Below are 18,125 nucleotides of genomic sequence, written 5' to 3'. Positions count from 1 at the left end.
GAACACTAGGGGTAACTCGTGCGCCACGTAAGGCATCCTTCCCCATACAGCACGCAGTTCTGTAGAAAATCGGATGTGGCAGGTCAAACCATAAAGTGGGGCCTGACTTTGTAGGGTTGAAAAGTGGGACTCCTTTTAGTCATCTCTGATGAGAGGCAGAGATACCTTTGGCCTATTCTAACCCCCCAGACCCCCAGGGACTCCATGGAGTGAGTGATGGGTTATGTATATTTTGTACAGAAAGATGTTAGGGGGGGATGGGCGTGAAATGGCGTCTGAATAGTGAGACAGCGTTGTAGCTTATTTTAGATGTTTTTTCAATTTTTACTTTGAGCATGCAGTAAAGGAAAGAAAAACTGTGTAAAAATTAAGGTTCAGAAGGAGTAAATAAAAATTGAGGTTACCAATGACTTAGTTCCATAAGAGACAGCAGAGGACTTAAGAGTAGTTGAACGGAATGGACAATGCCTTGAAAAAGAGGCTATATGATGAACATCAAAATAAGCAAAACAAGGATAATGAAATGCAGTCTAATTAAATCCGGTGGGGCTGAGGGTATTAGGTTTGGGAACGAGATATGAATTAGATGAGTTTTCCTATTTGAGCACCAAAATAGCTATAGGTGGTCGAAGTAGACAGGATATAAAATGGAGACTGGCCATGGCAAGAACAGCGTTTGTTCACATTGAATATAAATTCAAGTGTCTAGAACTCTCTGACTATATATACAGGGTGTAGTCATGTGTGGAATAGGAACAATGGTGATAAACAGTTTAAACAAGAAGGAAATATATGCTTTTGAGATGTGGTGCTACAGAAGAGAATGCCGAGGATTAGATGGGTTGATCATGTAACTAATGAGGTAATGAACAGAACTGGGGGGAGGGGGACAAATTTATGGCACAAATTGATTAGAAGATAAAAGTGGATAGGAGGACACCTTCTGCGACATCAAGGGATCATCAGTATTGTTTGTACTGGAGCAGAGAGAGAGAGAGAGAGAGAGAGAGAGAGAGAGAGAGAGAGAGAGAGAGAGAGAGAGAGAGAGAGAGAAATAAATAAGTGTCTTAGAGCGAGATCAGGATGATATTGCAGTAAGCAGGTTCAGAAGGAAGTAAGTTGCAGTAGTCTTTCGGAGGGGAGGCTTGCAGAAGAGTCACGTGGAGAACTGTATCAAATCAGTCTTCTGACTGACGACGACGAACGTATGGAATGAGCTGCCCTAAGCTAAAACGGCCGATGACGACTTGTGCGACGCCCCACATTGGAATTCTTGTTACAAAAATAGTTTGAATGGAATGCACGTACGATACAGCTAATCACAACTGGACACTCCATGTTCAGTTTATTATGTAACTACCACGATCGTAGAACACTCAGTGGAAGCAGTTACGTTCATAAATGGTCAAGATAATGCGATAGGGAGCGATATAAAATGAAATTGCCACAAAACACAGTAAAGGCAGATACTGCACAGATTAATTGGCAGAATCTCAGGAAATTTAGTCCAAGAAGCACTTAACTTATAAAACCCTCGTTCGACCAATTCTTTGACCCATACCAAACAGCATTCATAGAAGAAAAAGGGAAGATCCAAGGAGCAGCAGCATGCTACTTTACAAGATTAATCAGTAAGCACGAAAGCTCTACTGATCAACCAACTGAAGTGGTAGAAGCTGCAAAACGCTTTCAACATCAAAGTGTTGTTTACTGTCAAAGTTTCGAGAGCTTACATTTCTACAAGATTTTAATATTTTGCTTCCTCCTGCATAAATCTCGCGAAAATTTCGTCAAAATTAAAATCAGATATTCGAGTCCACTCTGAGGCTTACCATCAAGCATTTTTTCCACTAAACATTCGCGACCAACAGGGAAGTGACTGGTACGCAGAGTATCCTCCGCCACACACTGCAACGTGACTCACGTAGTGTAGATGTAGATAACGGAGTGTATTATCAGGATAGCGAAACACGAATAATGAACAGTGTCAGCGACTAGCTAGCGTTGCCGCATGGTGGCAGGCAGAATAGCGCCAACCGGGAGATAAGAGACTAGTCGGGTAAGATAGACGTGGCCTCTTAACTATCTTTCGATGACGTTATCAGTGCCATGAAATACTGACCTAGAGAGCCATAAGCCGCAGTACTAACAACTACCGGTTTGTGATGGCCAAGACATTTTAGCACAAAAAGTTGTGGGAAAGCTGGTTATATTTGGCTTGGGCTATCCCTCTCGATAGATAGTGTTAAACCAAATACAGCACTACACTCATTTTGGGAATGCTATTTAATGCACACACAAAATTAAGATACAGAAAACATTGTTGTGAGTACAATCTATGTCCCCCGTCGCGTGATCAACGTGTGAGTGCCATTTGTCTTGCTTTATCTACACGTTGAAAGAAGAGGTTGCAAATATCTACCTAAATATTGGAGAAAACTTGCTTGAAAACAGATAAACGTTTTACTTAAACAAGCAAAGATGGATAAGATTGACGAAATTTATTGTGTCTCTTACAACAAAAATGTTTGGAACTAACTTTTTCCAAATCTGCTTACTGCACTGAGTGTTCTGACATCGCCAGTAGAAGTTACATCGGGCGGAAAGTTTTCTAAACTCGGAAAAAATATTGAAAGTGATGACAGGAGAGTTAATGAACTATGACTTTGGACTGGCAGGGCAACTACGTGAAAGCGATATACTTTTAAAGTGGATCGAAAGCTCTCGAAAAGACGAATACTGTGATACACAACTGGTTAATGCCAGACTTTAAACTTTTCGTGAAAGTATCCAGGCAACGTCCTAAAATTTAACGGCAAGGCGACGCTGAAGCACCTAATACACTAGAAGGTTACTTGCTTTCCTATTACAAAAGAAAGACGCGCGCATGGTCAGTAGGGTTGCATATAGCCTGCAGTGAAGGAGACTGAGTTGGCAGCCCTACTTTGAGTTCACATCTTGTCTTTGTTTCTAGTTGTACCCATCTCTGATTTTTGAGAAAAGTTACAATGTTGAATATCACAATACACTTCAAGAATTTTTCAATATTGTTGAAATAAGCACCGCTCTTGTTCAAAAAAGAGTATCTCTACTGATGAAACAGTTATGATTAAACAAGCAAAAATGCCGTTATCTGAAGTCTTTGAGGCACCTTTAGGTAGTTCGTGAAATAAAAGGGGTGTTACGTTTTACACAACACACTCTGCATATTATTTACATTCTTAATGCCTTGGACTCTGGTAAAATTTAAGTTTTTCTCATGAGGAACAATACCAGAGAAGTAGGTCAAGGTGAATTAAGTCATTATACTGCTGGTCTATACAGTACATGGTAATCGAGAAAATCTTGAGAACTTTTTTTTTTACTGTGCAGCTTAATGCAGTGTACAATAAACAAGAGTTTGTAGAAGTGGGTACCACATTACACTGGCTAACACATACCATCTGTGAAATTTTGTGAAGATACTTGGGGGCATAACCTACAGCAATAGGTCCTATACTATATTTGCTAGATCAGCACATATGTTTAATGCCGTACTTGAAAAATCCTCAAACAGCCGCTGCTAGCTGAGAATAGATCCAAATCTACCTTCGCCAACGCTACGATGGGTGGTCGGGCATTGACAATAGCCGACAGGCATACCGACAAAGCAGTATATCGCTCCGGTAGGTTAGTGGCAATTCACCGGCTTCAGCATGAAGACTCGACGGGACTAGTATAGAACGCTCCGATCGCAAGACGTAAACCCCGATGTTGTGTAGAGTTGAGGCGACGTAAGATGGACGGCCGTGCAGAGAGTAGACGAAGCTCCCATAATCCAGCTTTGAACGGACGATCGACCGATATAGGCGAAGGAGGATAGTTCGATCTGCTCCCCACGACATACCGCTCAGAACACGGAGGACATTTAGAGAACGGGCACAACGGGCAGCCAAATATGACATGTGGAGACCAGCTAAGTTTCCTGTCAAATGTGATACCTAAAAATTTTGTCTCCACGAATGGGAGAGCAACGGGACCGACTCTTAAGGACGGTGGGAGAAACTCTTTGCAGCGCCAGAAATTAATACAGGCCGTCTTCTCGGCAGAAAAACTGAAGCCATTGGCGACACTCCAGGAGTGAAGACGGTCAAGACAACGCTGAAGACAGCGCTCCAGGAAACATGTACGCTGCGCGCTGCAATAGATGGTAAAATCGTCCACGAAAAGGGAGCCTGATACATCAGCTGAGAGGCAATCCATTATTGGATTGATCGCTAAGGCGAAGAGAGCGACGCTCAAAACTGAGCCCTGTGGCACCCCATTCTCCTGGCGAAAGGCGTCGGACAGGACAGAACCCACACGTATCCTCAACTGTCGATCCATTAAAAAGGGGGAGGCGACCGCGAAGGCCCCCATGTATGCATGGTGAGGAGAACGCCCGCCATTCAACAGGTGTCGTAAGCCTTCTCCAAATCAAAGAACACAGCCGTGGTTGGCCGCTTCTGCAAGAAGTTATTCATAATGAAGGTCGATAAGGTAACCAGATGGTCAACAGCAGAGCAGCGCCTACGGTATCCACATTGGACATTGGTAAGTAGGCGTTGAGATTCGAGCAGCCATTCGAGTTAACCATTCGTTCCATCACCTCACAGACAGCTGGTAAGGGAGATCAGTCGATAACTGGAAGGCAAGTGCTTGTCCTTTCCCGGCTTAGGAATCGTGACAACAATAGATTCGCGCCAGTATGTGGGAACATGACCGTCAATCCAGATGCGATTATAAGTACGAAGAAGAAAACCTTTACCTGCAGGAGAAAGGTTCTTCAGCATCTTAATATGAATAGAATCAGGCCCTGGAGCGGAGAACCCTGACCCGGCAAGTACATTTTCGAGTTCCGCATGGTGAATGGGGCATTATAACTTTCATGATTCGAGGAGCGGAAGTTAGGTGGCCTTGCGTCCTCTGGCCGTTTTCGGGGGAGGAAGGCAGGGTGGTAATGAGCGGAGCTCGAAACCTCTGCGAAAAAGCGGCCGAAGGCATTGGGGACATCCTCAGGAGCCACAAGGACGTCATTCACGACCGTCAAGCCAGAAACTGGTGTATGGACCTTAGCGCCAGACAGCCAGCGCAGGCTACTCCAGACAACAGAAGGAGTAAAACCTTTGAAGGTGCTCGTAAAGCAGCCCAGCGGGCTTTTATGCTTTCTTTAATAACACGACGACACTGCGCACGTAATCGTTTATAACTGACAATTCGCCATCGTAGGATTTCGTTTAAAGGTGTGTAAAGCACGTCGACGAGCACGTAAAGCTTATCTACATGCTGCGGTCCTGCAGGTGACCGGCATGTGACGTGGAGAAGTAGTGTGAGGGATGGAATATTTAGCAGTGCGAAGGTTTGAACGTGAAAGGTCGCCCTGGAAGAGAAGAGCCCCCAGTTGCTTTTGAGAGTTCCAGCTAGTTGAGCACGGAGAGGTAGTGTGATGCAGGAGATGGATAACAAGGGAAGTGGTCGCTCAAGTACGTATCAAAGTGCGTGCCACTCAAACTGGCATGCAAGTTGGGTAGTACATATAGAGAGGTCTAAGTGGGAATAGGTGTGAGTTGTGTCTGAAAGAAAAGTAGAGGCGCCAGTATTGAAGCAGACAAGACTGAGGTGGTTGAAAAGGTCTGCTAACAGGGAGCCTCTTGGGCAGGATGCTGGAGAGCCAAAGGGGATGGTGGGCATTGAAGTCGCCAGTCAACAAAAATGGGTCAGGTAGCTGAGCAATAATTTGAATCATGTCTGCCCTGGTAACGGCAGACGGCGATGGAGTGTAAACGGTACAAATGGAAAATGTAAAAGTGGGGAGAGTAATTCGGATGGAAATTGCCTGCAGGCCGGTGTGCAATGTGATGGGATCGTAGTAAATATCATCCCAGACCAGCAACATAACACCATGAGCCGGAATACCTGCCACAGGGCGTAGGTCAAAACTCAGAGGCATAGTGTGCCAAGTCAATTTGATCGCATGGGCATAGCTTCGTTTCCTGGAGAGCTACGACGAGCAGACAGTGCAAGCGTTTCAGCAACTTTAAGTACTCTCGGTTGGAGCGAATGCCGCGAGTATTCCAATGAAGAAGTGCCATGGTGAGAAGAAAAAGAAGGGGAAGCAAGAAGGGGTCACCTCGAAGGCCACTAAGGGCCCGGCTTCGAGCGAGCACTGCCACCGCTATCAGTAGGAGGAGAGTCATCGTCCATTTGTTCAATAGGTTCATCGGCCATCGTGTTAAGATGGCCAGGAGGGTGAGCTTCCTCTGACGGTGAACGGCCAGCTGTTCGGCCACCAACGGTGCGGCCAGGCGAAACAGATGACGGCCTGGGGCAGCAACCGCTGGGTGGCGCAGGAGAAGAAACGCACCGTGGCAGAGAAGGAGAACTTTGATTCCTATAAGCCTTCTTGGAAGGTCGTTTAGTCGAAGCACTGGTCGATGGCTGGAAGTTCGAGGTACGTAGGAAGTCTTCACGGGACGGGTCCTTCTTGAAGGCCTGTGCCTCTGACTTCTGGGTCTTTGTGTTGGCAGAAGCTGATGAAGGTGCTTGTGTCCTATGGGTACAGGAGGACGAGACGTTGACTGGGCGATCTTAGCACTGGTCGAACGGACGACCGTAGTGCTAAAGGTCAGATCGCATGTCTGCGTCGACACAACCCTGGTAGTCCGGGGAGAGGCGACGACAGTACCGTATTTCCCCACTGGCAGCACAGTGGGCTTCCTACTAGACAATAGCTTCCCAGCAGCCGAGGTGGACACTTTCTCTTTGACCCGAATTTCCTGTATACAGCGTTCATCCTTGTAGATGGGACAGTCGTGTGAGGATGCATGGTCACCCTGACAGTTCACGCAATGAGGAGATGGAGGTGGACAGTCACCCTCATGGGCATCCCTGCCACAAGTGACACGTTTAGCCGCATTAGAAAAATACTGGCGGGCGTGATTAAAACGCTGACACTGGTAGCAGCGCGTGGGTGTCGGAACATAGGGGCGAACAGAAATAGCCTCTTAGCCCGCTTTGATGTGCGGAGGCAGCTGAACACTATCAAACGTCAAGGAAAGTGTCCGGGTCGGTAGAAGGTCATTGTTTACCTTTTTCGTGACCGTATGGACAGGCGTCACGCCCTGTTCAGCGAGGAAAGAATCTCCTCGTCAGTCAATACTTCGAGTGATCTAGTATATACCACTCCACACGACGAATTCAAAGTGCGGTGAGCCTCCACCCGGCCAGGGAACGTGTACTGGAGTGTGGCCCGAAGCAGTTTTTGTTCCTAAAAGGCGATCTCAGTTTCTAAAACAAGGTACCATTACACATCCTGGTACAAGACTTGACACATTCGGCTATGGCATCTACACCCTTCTGAATAATGAAAGAGTTGACAGATGAAAAATCTGTCCTCAGATCTAGAAACTACGAGGAACTTTGGGGCAGGTGGTAGTACTTTTGTCACTGGTGGTGGGTCAAGTTTCCGTTTTTGGGCAGACGTCGAGAGACAAGAAGAGGAATCCATTGTGGAGGAATCCCCCACGATTGCCAGCGTCTCCGATGGCGCGTTCCTTCCTTGTGGGGACCCTCTCAGAGGGCGCTCCTGCCTTAGGTGAATGTTTACACCTCAGGTCCCACCTCCAGAGAAACGGACAGAGGGACCAATAGGCATGGTTGGAAGGTGTCAGCTCAGGCAATCACCCCTCCCTGGGCCTGGCCTTTACCAGGGGGTACGTGCGTGCTGTACATGTCTACCCAGGGCGAGGAATTACGCGTCACCCTATCACTGGATACGTGTGCGTCAGCCTTTAGGCACGCACAGAGAGGAAAGAAGAAGAGGGGAAAAAAGGAGGGAGAGAGAAAGGACAGACTGTCTCAAACGCCAAGGCAGAGACCGTCGGGGGGGGGGGGGGGGGGGCAGGAGGCAAGCAGGCAAGGAGGCAAGGAGGACAGAGAGGGAGAAAGAAAGGTGTCAAACAAATGGAGGAAGAATGCAGAATAAGCGAAAACCAAAATGACCACAAATATAAGTCGTGGATCCGTCCGTCTCCGGACGCAGGCGCTAACTACCCCCTTGAGGGGGAGGGACTCCTTTTAGTCGCCTCTTAAGACAGGCAGGAATACCTTGGGCCTATTTTAACCCATAGACCATCAAGGGGTAATGTCGCCACGGGGTGTCATATGCTTTTCATAAATCAAGGAAGACAGCAACAAGGTGTTGGCGCCTGGAAAAGGTTGCTCAGATGGCAGACACTGGAGACAAGATTATCTGTGGTAGAGCGACCCAAGTGGAAACCGCCCTGGTTCATGACTCCTGGACCCAAACCAACTGCTGACACCATATGTTCCAGCAGTTTACAAAGAACGTTGTTGAGGCTGATGGGCCAATAGCTATCCATATCAAGCGGGTTTTTACCCAGTTTCAGAACTGGTATCATGGTGCTCACCGCCAGTGCGATGGAACGAAGCCATCACACCAGATCCAGTAAAATATCACGAGGAGACGTCGCTTGTAGTCAGACGAGATGTGTTTGATCATCTGACTGTGGATCCGATGTGCCAAGAAGCTGTGTTGGGGTAATGTGCATGCGAACTGTAAATGGGGCGTTATAGGGTTCACTCTAGCACATAGTGAAAGAGAGGACTTTCCCTTCCATCTGCCACTTTAGAGTGCGAAAGGCAGGGGCTAACCTCGTGGGCACAGTGCTCAGGCACGGTGCTCAGCAATCTTATTTGCACCAGTAGGTTACACGCCATTGATGTTAATGCCAGAGACAGCTTTTTGGGTCTGCTACCCAAAAAGATGTCTTTTCTTCATCCAGACTTCAGAAGGTGACATGTCACCCAATGGCCGAGACATACCTCATCCAAAATTCTTGTTTTCGTCGTTTTATAAGTTGGAAAATGCGGGCAAGAGCCACTTAAAGGCTATTAGGTGCTCTAGGGAGGGGTGCTCAGCAACGCTCTTGAATTGCCTTACCGACTTCCCGCGACCACCAAGGGACTGACTGTCGCCAGGGGTACCCTAAAGAACGAGGGTTCGCGTTTTAAGCCGCAGAAACGATCGTTGTAGTGACCTGCTCAAAGAAAACATCGACTGCACCATGTGGGGGAGATTCAGCGGTGACAGATGAGGTGAAGGCTTCCCAGTTTGCCTTGTTTAAAGCCCATCTGGGTAGGCGTCCGTGGGCATGATGCAGGGGGATTAACAGGAAGATGGGGTAGTAGTCACTCCCACACAGGTTGTCACGTGCTCTTCAGTGGATAGATGGGAGAACGCCAGGACTGCAAACCTAGAGATCACTGGCCGAATATGTGTTATGTACCACACTGAAATATGTATGGGCACTTGTATTGAATAGGTAGAGATCGAGTTATGACAGTAAATTTTCGACCTCCCTACCGCAGAAAGTAAGCATGGTGCTACCCCACAAGGTTTCATGGGCATTAAAATATCACATAGGTAGGAAAGATTTAGGGAGTTTTTGAATCAGTGCAACCTATGTGTTCAGGGGTCTGCACCATCTGGAGGAAGATATTCATTGCAGAAAGTTATTTCCTGTGTCGTCCTTATCCTGACAGCCACAGCTTCAAGAGAAGTTTGAAGGAGGCAGAGGTTCACTGCATACTGAGTTTAGGACATAGACACAAACTCCACCTGAGTATTATAGTCGCTACAGTTCCTGTAATATCCCTTATAGCCATGGAGGGCAGGGGTCCTCATTTCTAGGAATCTGGTTTCCTGGAGGGCAATGCAAAAAGTAGGTGTAAAGCTAAACAGTTGCCATAGCTCAGCCAGGTGTTGAGAAACGCCGAAATTCCACTGGAGGATTACGTAATCGTGAGACTGGGTAAGCATAAAACACTCCATGAGGTTGTCTACATCTCAGGGTCACCTGCTGCCACCAGATGAGTAACTGTGCGATCGACATCCCAGCGAGATCTAGGTCTGCAGTTTATGCCAGAATCTCATCCTCAGAGGCAGACACAGAGCTTGTAGGTGGTGGTGGTGGTGGTGGTGGTGGTGGTGGTGGTGTGGGTGCCACTGCAGTGCCTAGGTTCTTTGGGGTCTTTTTCTTTTTAAGTTTGTCACTGCTCCTTAGGTTTGTCCAGCTGGGAGGATTTCACTGCTTCAGTCTCAGGGACTGAAGATGACTGAAGCCCTACAATTAGCTACCTGTGGTTGCTTCAACCACTGACAGATGTCAGCTTTGCCAACAGTAGGAACCTGGGAAGGGAGTGACCAAAGGGATCCCTTCCTGGGAAGAGGAGCCTAATAAGACTTACGCTTCTCCAGATGTGGGGACTGATGTCCCCAATGACTGGTGCAAGGGGAAGGGGCAGATGGTTGCTCCTGAAGTAGGCTGTGCAGGAGCAACAGGGAGGGAAGTGCCTCCACAATTAAGGTGGCAGGTGGGGCCTGACAGCTCAGAGCCAACTGTACACAACAGAACAGAGGATGGTAAAACTTTTAGCGGTGGCGTCTGTTTATGTCATATGCACAGGATGTATCCTCTCATACTCTCTTAGCGTCAGTGCAGGTCAGTCGGTCCAGGCTCTTGTATTCCGTTATTTTTCTTTCTTGCTGAAGAACCCTATAGTCTTGCAAGCAAGGCGAATGGTGCTCTCTGCAGTTGACAGATGGGATGCGGAGCAGAGAGTATTGAGATGTGAAGGTAGTCCACAATCCCAACAGGTGATGCTGGAAGTACAGCGGGAAGACATATGGCCTAACTTCCAGCACGTAAAGCACCACATCGGGGGAGCGATGTATGGCTTTACATCACAGTTTTAGACTGTCGCCTTTATCTCGGGTAATGTGTCACCCTTTAAGGCCAAGATGAAGTCGCTGGTAGCAACCTGGCTATCCCTCAGATGCCAGTGGACGCGCTAGACGAAATGGATACTTCGTCGCTCTAAATTGGCTCGCAGCTTATCGTTAGACTGCAAAAGAAGGTCCCTGTGAAATATGCTACACTGGACCATGTTAGAGCTCTTATGGGGTGTGATGGAAACAAACATCTGTGAGCTTGTCAGAGACGAGTAGTGCCCCCAACTATGCAGAGGTAGCTGTTTTGATGAAGACCGACCCTGACCGCATTTTGGACGAGCCCTCCAATTCAAACTTGTCCTCTAAATGCTCCACAAAAAACAGGTTTTAATTACAAGAAAGATTCCCATCCACTCTCCTACATATGAGGTACCAGGGTGAATAAGGTTCACTGCCATCCTTAGCCTTGCATTCCTCCTACGGCGTGGCTGGGGGGGGGGCGATTTGGGGTCATTTCTTAGCACTGAAGTTAGACCTTGATTGCTTGGTGACTGCTGGTGTTTGACCACCAGCAAGAGATAACATACTATCTTTAATGGTGTGTCGTCCGCCCTGATACCACCCACTCCAACCAGGGGCCGTACCTAAGGCACCACCCATAGCTTTAAGCCATAACAACACAGCACTTTTCTTGTGTTTTATAAATTTAAAAAAATTTATCCACGTGACGTAATTTAAATGTTTTAATAATAATTACTGACTCAATGAGTGAACATGGAAATTTTATTACTTGCTGGCAGATATGAAATAAGTGACGACAATGTAAGAATTTTAATTATGTTTCATTTTATGTAATTCTCATGCAAATTTGAAGTGGTTTACTTCCCTTGAAGTTTATGTACGTAGTTCACGTAGATAGCGCCATGCAACCAATTGATGTGTTCTACATACAGAATGCCTTCCGTAAACAGTAGTATTCTATGAACTGTTGATGAAGCCCGATCGACAGGCATTATATGCATTGTATGCATTGAGCGAAAATAATAGTATGTAATATACAAACAATATGGGTTAAGCCATTACTTTTAACTTTTTGTAGCATTTAATTGTGTACTACTTGTATTCTAAGCAGTGAGAATGGCTTGCTTCTAGCCGAAATCTAAATCTGCACAATAGAACTTAGAAACGACGACTGATCGCTGCAATCTGTAATTTACAAGTCAGTGTAACAGTCGCTGAGTGCAACAGCTTTCTGAATGGAAGGTAACCTGAAGTGTTCTGTTGTGTTGAAAAACGTTCTGCAATTTGTGTACTGGGGTAATAAGAATACCCGAAAATTGAAAGGTGTACAAGTCAGTCTTCCAGATACTCCAGACCGAGAAAACTCATCAGCTACGTTTTAACTATCCACCTATAATCTACGTGGAGACTTTTCTGACTCCAATAGACGATATAATTATTATACAGAAGTGTTATGTCAAAGCAGGCGAAACACTTTTCTCACGCTAGAACATTGTTCTCCACAATATCGTTCGGTATAGATTTTGCAGAATTAGGGTTGGTTGACAATATACCACAAGCTCTAAGAAAAAGAACCAATGTCAGACTTAAGCCATTCCCATTAAAGAAATTACATCTTTAAGTGCAGTTAATGTGTTATACGCACGGAAAAGGAAACTGGAAAAGGACGTAGGAGTAAAAAGAAAAATAGAGTGTATGGAGAAAACAACTGCCATAAAGGAAGAATATAAGATGCAACTGGAAAAGGAAGAAGCTACTGTGGCTGTGCAATCCAGGTCGACATGGGTTTAAACAGTGTGTATGGAGTAACCTAGCTGCAATTGGGGAATACAAGGTAACAGCATTTACAGTGAAGAGCAGTGGTAACTGGCTGCCCAAAAACAACGGATTGTAGCACGTTCACTACGTTAAAGGTCACACGAAAAATGTTTGTCGAACTCCATTCCTCCTTGGATCTGCTGGAAAAGCATGACGACACTATGTCGAAATGTCGTGATCTTGGTGTCATACACTTGGCAAAAGGACAACTGTTTTCCGAGCTTAAAACAGAATAACTACCTTTAATGGCAATTCGTTTGCAAGAGTTATAAACAAAGTTCTATACCGAAATTCCCCATGAGCGTGCAGCAGGAGAACTGGCAGCTACACTGAGGAAGATGGAGCGTTATAACAGCATTATGCAGTAAATAAGAGGAAAATTAAAATCACCGAATGCTCTCATCTTGAGGAACTGCCAGAAGGAGCAGAATTAATTGTTAATAGGAAAAGATTATATATATATATATATATATATATATATATATATATATATATATATATATATACTAGAATTCGAGCACATACCGTCTCTGTTTTTGTCAGATTACTGGCTGGAGAAAGACGATTCAGATATGGATTTCAGTTGAAAGATAAAATTGGACATTATTAAATCTACATTTAATAAACCTAAGTTTTCTCTGTATGTAAACGTGTATGTAAGAGTTAATAAAGGTTTTGTACTAGAATATTTACTTGTCTTATTCGCTAACCTACCAAACAATCCTGAAGTATTTCTTTTATACATTGATCGATGCCCATGTATTTGAGATGGGGAAGTGTCTAGTCAGGTGACCTTGAAAAGTAATTTAAAGTATATTAACCCCCTCTTATTTACATGAGATTCAGCTATTTGAACACCTCAGGCCTGAAAGTACATTTATCAGCGAGGGGGGAAGGGGTAGTTTGGAGGTTTTCTGAGGGCTTGGGAGGAGGGGGAGGGTAAGAGTTGGGGAACAGGATAGGGAACTGCCAACCAAAAGGGTGTGTTATCCCCAGGGGGTCATTACCTGTCAATCAAAAGAGAATATGCACCTGAGTGTATTCTTGCCCCTGATGTAGGCAACCCACACTAACAGTGCCCGACTACTTGCCAGATCTAACTTTACGTATAACGCCAGTAATATGCTGAAAGTATCTTAACTGATAATACTGTTGATATGACGCAAACTTGCATTAACGACATTTGAATTCTTAACTTCGTTTCTACTTAAGCGACGAAAACGTTAAGTTCAGTGCTATAGAGTCTGCGAAGGTAGAACTCGATCTATTGTCGTCTAGTGGCGGCTGTTTGTTTTCAAGTACGGCATTAAACATATGCCCTAATCTAGCAATACAGGATAGGCCCTGTTGCTGTATATCTTGCCCACATGTATTTTCACTAACTTTAACAGATGGTTTACGTGTTAGCCAGCGTAATATGGTGCACACTTTTACAGCATTTGCCGAGGAAGCCCACGCAATCAAATCTGTCTTTTCGATGGAACTCTTGTTTATCGTACACTGCATTAAGCTACCCAATAAAACCAAGTTGTCGAGATTTTCTGAATTACCATGTACTGCATCGACCAACAAACAATATTCTGAATTAATTCGCCTTGGAAATACAGTTTGAGAATTCTGTGATACGAGAGTTCACGAATATTGAAAACGCATAAATTAAGGTTTGTAAGTAGCGATGGACCTCAAATTTAGTGTAATCGTTGCAGCGAGACAAACTGCGCACAATAAAAATAGGTATTCTAGCAGCACTGGATGTTAGAATATACGGAGCAACTGAATAAGTATAGAAGTACAAAAAGTTATACGCGTTTCTTACAGCTACCAAAATGCATTAAATTTGCGAAGTTCCATATTGAGAGTTTGCAAACCAACAAAGTTGATTTCTGCATTGACAGATCTTCAACATCAGACAAAAAACCCTGAAATAACTGTAATAATCGACAGTAACAAACCATAGTCTGCTGTCACAGGACCGTCGTACTATTCTCTAAAAATCTTCATGCAAGCGTACTATGTACAATTTTTACCATAACTCGCAACGATGACAAATTTTAGTTAAATTTCTTTCTTTACGTTCAAGCAAAAGCAGTAATTCTTCCGAGCACAGAGTTCGTGAATTCATTTCGACTTTACCTAGCGATCTTTTTGACAGCATCTGGATGGCATTAGCGGCGGCCGTTGCGCGGCTACCAGTAAACAGTAACTTTCAGTAATGTTACTCCAAGTAAGACGTACGAAGTATTAGCATTTCGAAGCAGTTTATGTCTAATAAAAGCCTTCTGTTACAATAATTAACTTTTTTACAGAAATAGTAGCAGGGAACCTGCCAATGGCAAGAAAATTTATGACCCTGCGTAATGATGTTTACTGTAGCCTTTGCTACTTCGCCAGTTCTGCCTACGGTTTACTCTCTACAACGAGGACAGCTACATTAGCATCTGCACTCGCCAGTATGTGTTGCTAACAAGCCGATCATGAAACAAGGTGTGAGTGGCAATTAGTCAACTCCCGTTCCGACACTGGAACACGCCGTACGAGGCGTCTTCCCACTTTAAAAATGCAGTGAGAAAATTCACCCCTTTTTACGAAAACTGAGAATAACATCGCGTGTAACTGTGTTACTCTGTTCGTGAAGGGAAATTAATTTATACCTCTCTCCACTGAACTGTAGACCTCGCGCTATGAGTAAACAAACAAGATATCGTGCGGACGTTAAGTTTTAACATACATTCGCTGAACAAAATTGGAAACTGCTCATGCACAGGTAGGTCGAGTAACTCGGTAAGTATAACTGACATCTTTCATCATGCGAAAAACTAGAAATTTGGGGTAGAAATTTTCAATATTCGGAAAATAGTAATCATTGAAAAAAAATCAACAAAAACGTTTTCCGATGTTTACAGCTGAGCAAATTCGTAGGACTCCCAAGTTGCAGCTGAATGCAACAGCAGGCTCTACGGATAGATCCTAAAGCGTGTTGCGCGAAGACACCAGGACACTAATATGCTAGACAACCATGCAATGCGGCGCATGCGTCTTACTTCAGTTCCGGCATGTTGGTCCGCAATTTTCGGGGCTTGCAGCTCAACTGACATATGAAAGCGTGTGGGATGCCCGTTATTGAGGCGCCTGGCGACGGCAGAGCCACCTACCGCGCGTTTTGCGCATGCTCCCCCTCTCTTTTCGATCTTCAGCGCCAGGCGCCAAACTCACCCGGCTATATTATCTCTCATCTGTCATAGCTGCCGCTGACGGTGGGAAGATGCGCGCTATCGGAGAGGCTCACAAGTTTATCTGTAGGTGCTGAAAGGACGAAACATAAGACGATGACTCGCCTTGAGACGAACTTGGAACAATTAATTGAATAGGATGACATAGGGATATTTAACACATATTCGCTGACGTCAAGCTACATTCGGTCTCTTTCAGCTTCTAGGCCTTCAGTTCTTGCCTTCGTGTAGGATCTGTCTAAAAAACTGTAGGAGGCAATGAGCGCAATTGCTCTAATTGAGGTTTCTGACGTATATATTGCTTATCGGCTTTATGTGTCTTGTTCTCGAGACTCTGACCGGATGAAACAACGCAGTTGCCAACGTGCTGGCTCTACAGACAGGAGTTTGAGAACGTGATTGTGCGTTGCTACTAATTTACTGCATTAATAGGTTTCCAGATTGTGTTAGTCGTAATTTCATACTTATCGCTGACCAGGACGTTACCTATTACAAATTTGCTTGATAGAAATTGTAGTTTTCTCAAGTTAGATCTACTAAAATATCAACCTACTGAAAAAGCTATCTTTAGTTCGTCATGAAGAAAATTTGTAATCTATAAACGTGAACCATACGATAAATGATTCACAGCCTGTGTTCTTCCTGCAATGCGTAGTGATATGAAGTGGATCCAGTTCCATCACATGAGCTCCTACGAACAGTAAATGGCAGGTTTAGATACATTTCTGCGAAGAAACTGAGAAACAACAGCATACCATTTTAAAAAATTGCTTCAAAACACTGTGTATAGTATATTAGTGTGATTGTAGATTGCTTGTCTAACTGCTTCCAGGGGCAGCAAAAAATTTGATTTTCAGTATTTCATTAAGTGCTGACCGAATTTAAAATGTTTAACAACGTGTCAAGCATTAACGCTAGAAGTTGTTTATATGTTCTGCGGCAGCGTAACTCAACGATGTGCAACTTAGCTAGACTACGTATATTCATATCTGAGCATGAGAACACGTAGCGACTTCCAACAAACTTTATAGATAATTTCAAACCTTTCTGAAAAAATTTTCTGCCTGAGATCCCAGCAAAAAATAATGAAAGGAAAAGAAATTACGGTTCACTACATTTTCGCTGCTCAAGCGTGAAGATGCAGCATCAGGCATGACGTTTTACCACATTATGTCTTTATTGCTAAACACATTCGCAACACGTTTTGAAAGAGTATCCACATACACCTCAAACACCACATTTATCTTAACAATTAAGTCACTATACGACGCATAGCTAAGGAGGTACGACGTCGTAAATATTGAGATGCGTGAAAAACTCCTTCGTTGAACTACTCAGACGTTTACTGCTGTTTTATACGTGGGAGGATGGGGTTACTGGTGACGTTATGTGCTGCAAAACTGATTTAGTACGACTTATGTACATCAGATTGTATCAACAACGGACGTCGTAGATTTGTTTGAATGACAGTATGTAAAAGAAATGCTGAAAATTGTCAAGAGGTGTGCCGGCCCTTTGTGCCCGAGCGGTTCTAGGCGCTTCAGTCCGGAATCGCGCCGCTGCTGCGGTCCCAGGTTCAAATCGTGCCTCGGGCATGAATGTGTGTGATGTCCTTAGGTTAGTTATGCCTTAGGTTAGTTAGGTTTAAGAAGTTCTAAGTCTAGGGGACTGATGACCTCGGATATAAAGTCCCTTAGTGCTTAGATCCATTTGAACCATTCTATCTCAAAAGGTGTCTTAGGAATTCCAAAGACTGCTTTTAGCGCAGAATGTCCGCATGCGCTTCTGGAACCTACTTATTGACCCGTGGAGACCGAAGATAAAACTAGATTAATAGTACTTCACACGGAGCGGTATGAGTAAGTTACTCTATCGAAGTTGTTTATCCCTGACTCCTATCCCACACAGAAATTCTTGAACAGAAATAGTCGATTACAAACCTGTAAATGACCAGCGTATAGCCACATATACGGAGGATCTTTAGAAAGTAAGTTACATGTCTTGTCCCTCGCTAGGTCCATTACGCAACAAGATAGGCAAATTGTCAGAAGGGAGTACATGTTAACGGGTTCACGAAGACACAGCCATGCTGCGTTACGGATAAAAGGTGCATCACAATATGACTGTTGACTTTTTAAAAATATAGGGGCTCCGATATATCCATGATTAACGAAATGTCATTCTTTGCATTCGAAATGTCGGAAAAGTAATCGATATACCGACATATCAACGAAAAAGGATATCGACTACCGGCCGAAAAAAAATATGGACTGCTCATTGTAAAT

General features: G+C 44.5%; 1 protein-coding gene across 1 annotated transcript in view; it reads right to left on the bottom strand.

Moving 5' to 3' along the window:
- LOC126285446 (xanthine dehydrogenase-like) overlaps positions 1-15,804 on the bottom strand; it is a 125,817-nt gene extending 110,013 nt beyond the window's left edge. Inside the window, exon 1 of the mRNA XM_049984833.1 lies at positions 15,652-15,804. Coding sequence (XP_049840790.1) covers positions 15,652-15,665 — 14 coding nt within the window. The 5' untranslated portion in view covers positions 15,666-15,804. The remainder of the gene's footprint in view (positions 1-15,651) is intronic.
- Between the last annotated feature and the right edge of the window lie 2,321 nt (positions 15,805-18,125).

This window comes from Schistocerca gregaria, chromosome 8, assembly GCF_023897955.1.
Source record: "Schistocerca gregaria isolate iqSchGreg1 chromosome 8, iqSchGreg1.2, whole genome shotgun sequence".
Lineage (NCBI taxonomy): Eukaryota > Metazoa > Arthropoda > Insecta > Orthoptera > Acrididae > Schistocerca > Schistocerca gregaria.
Note: the sequence above shows the minus strand (reverse complement) of the source record. Positions and strands in the feature narration are given on the sequence as shown.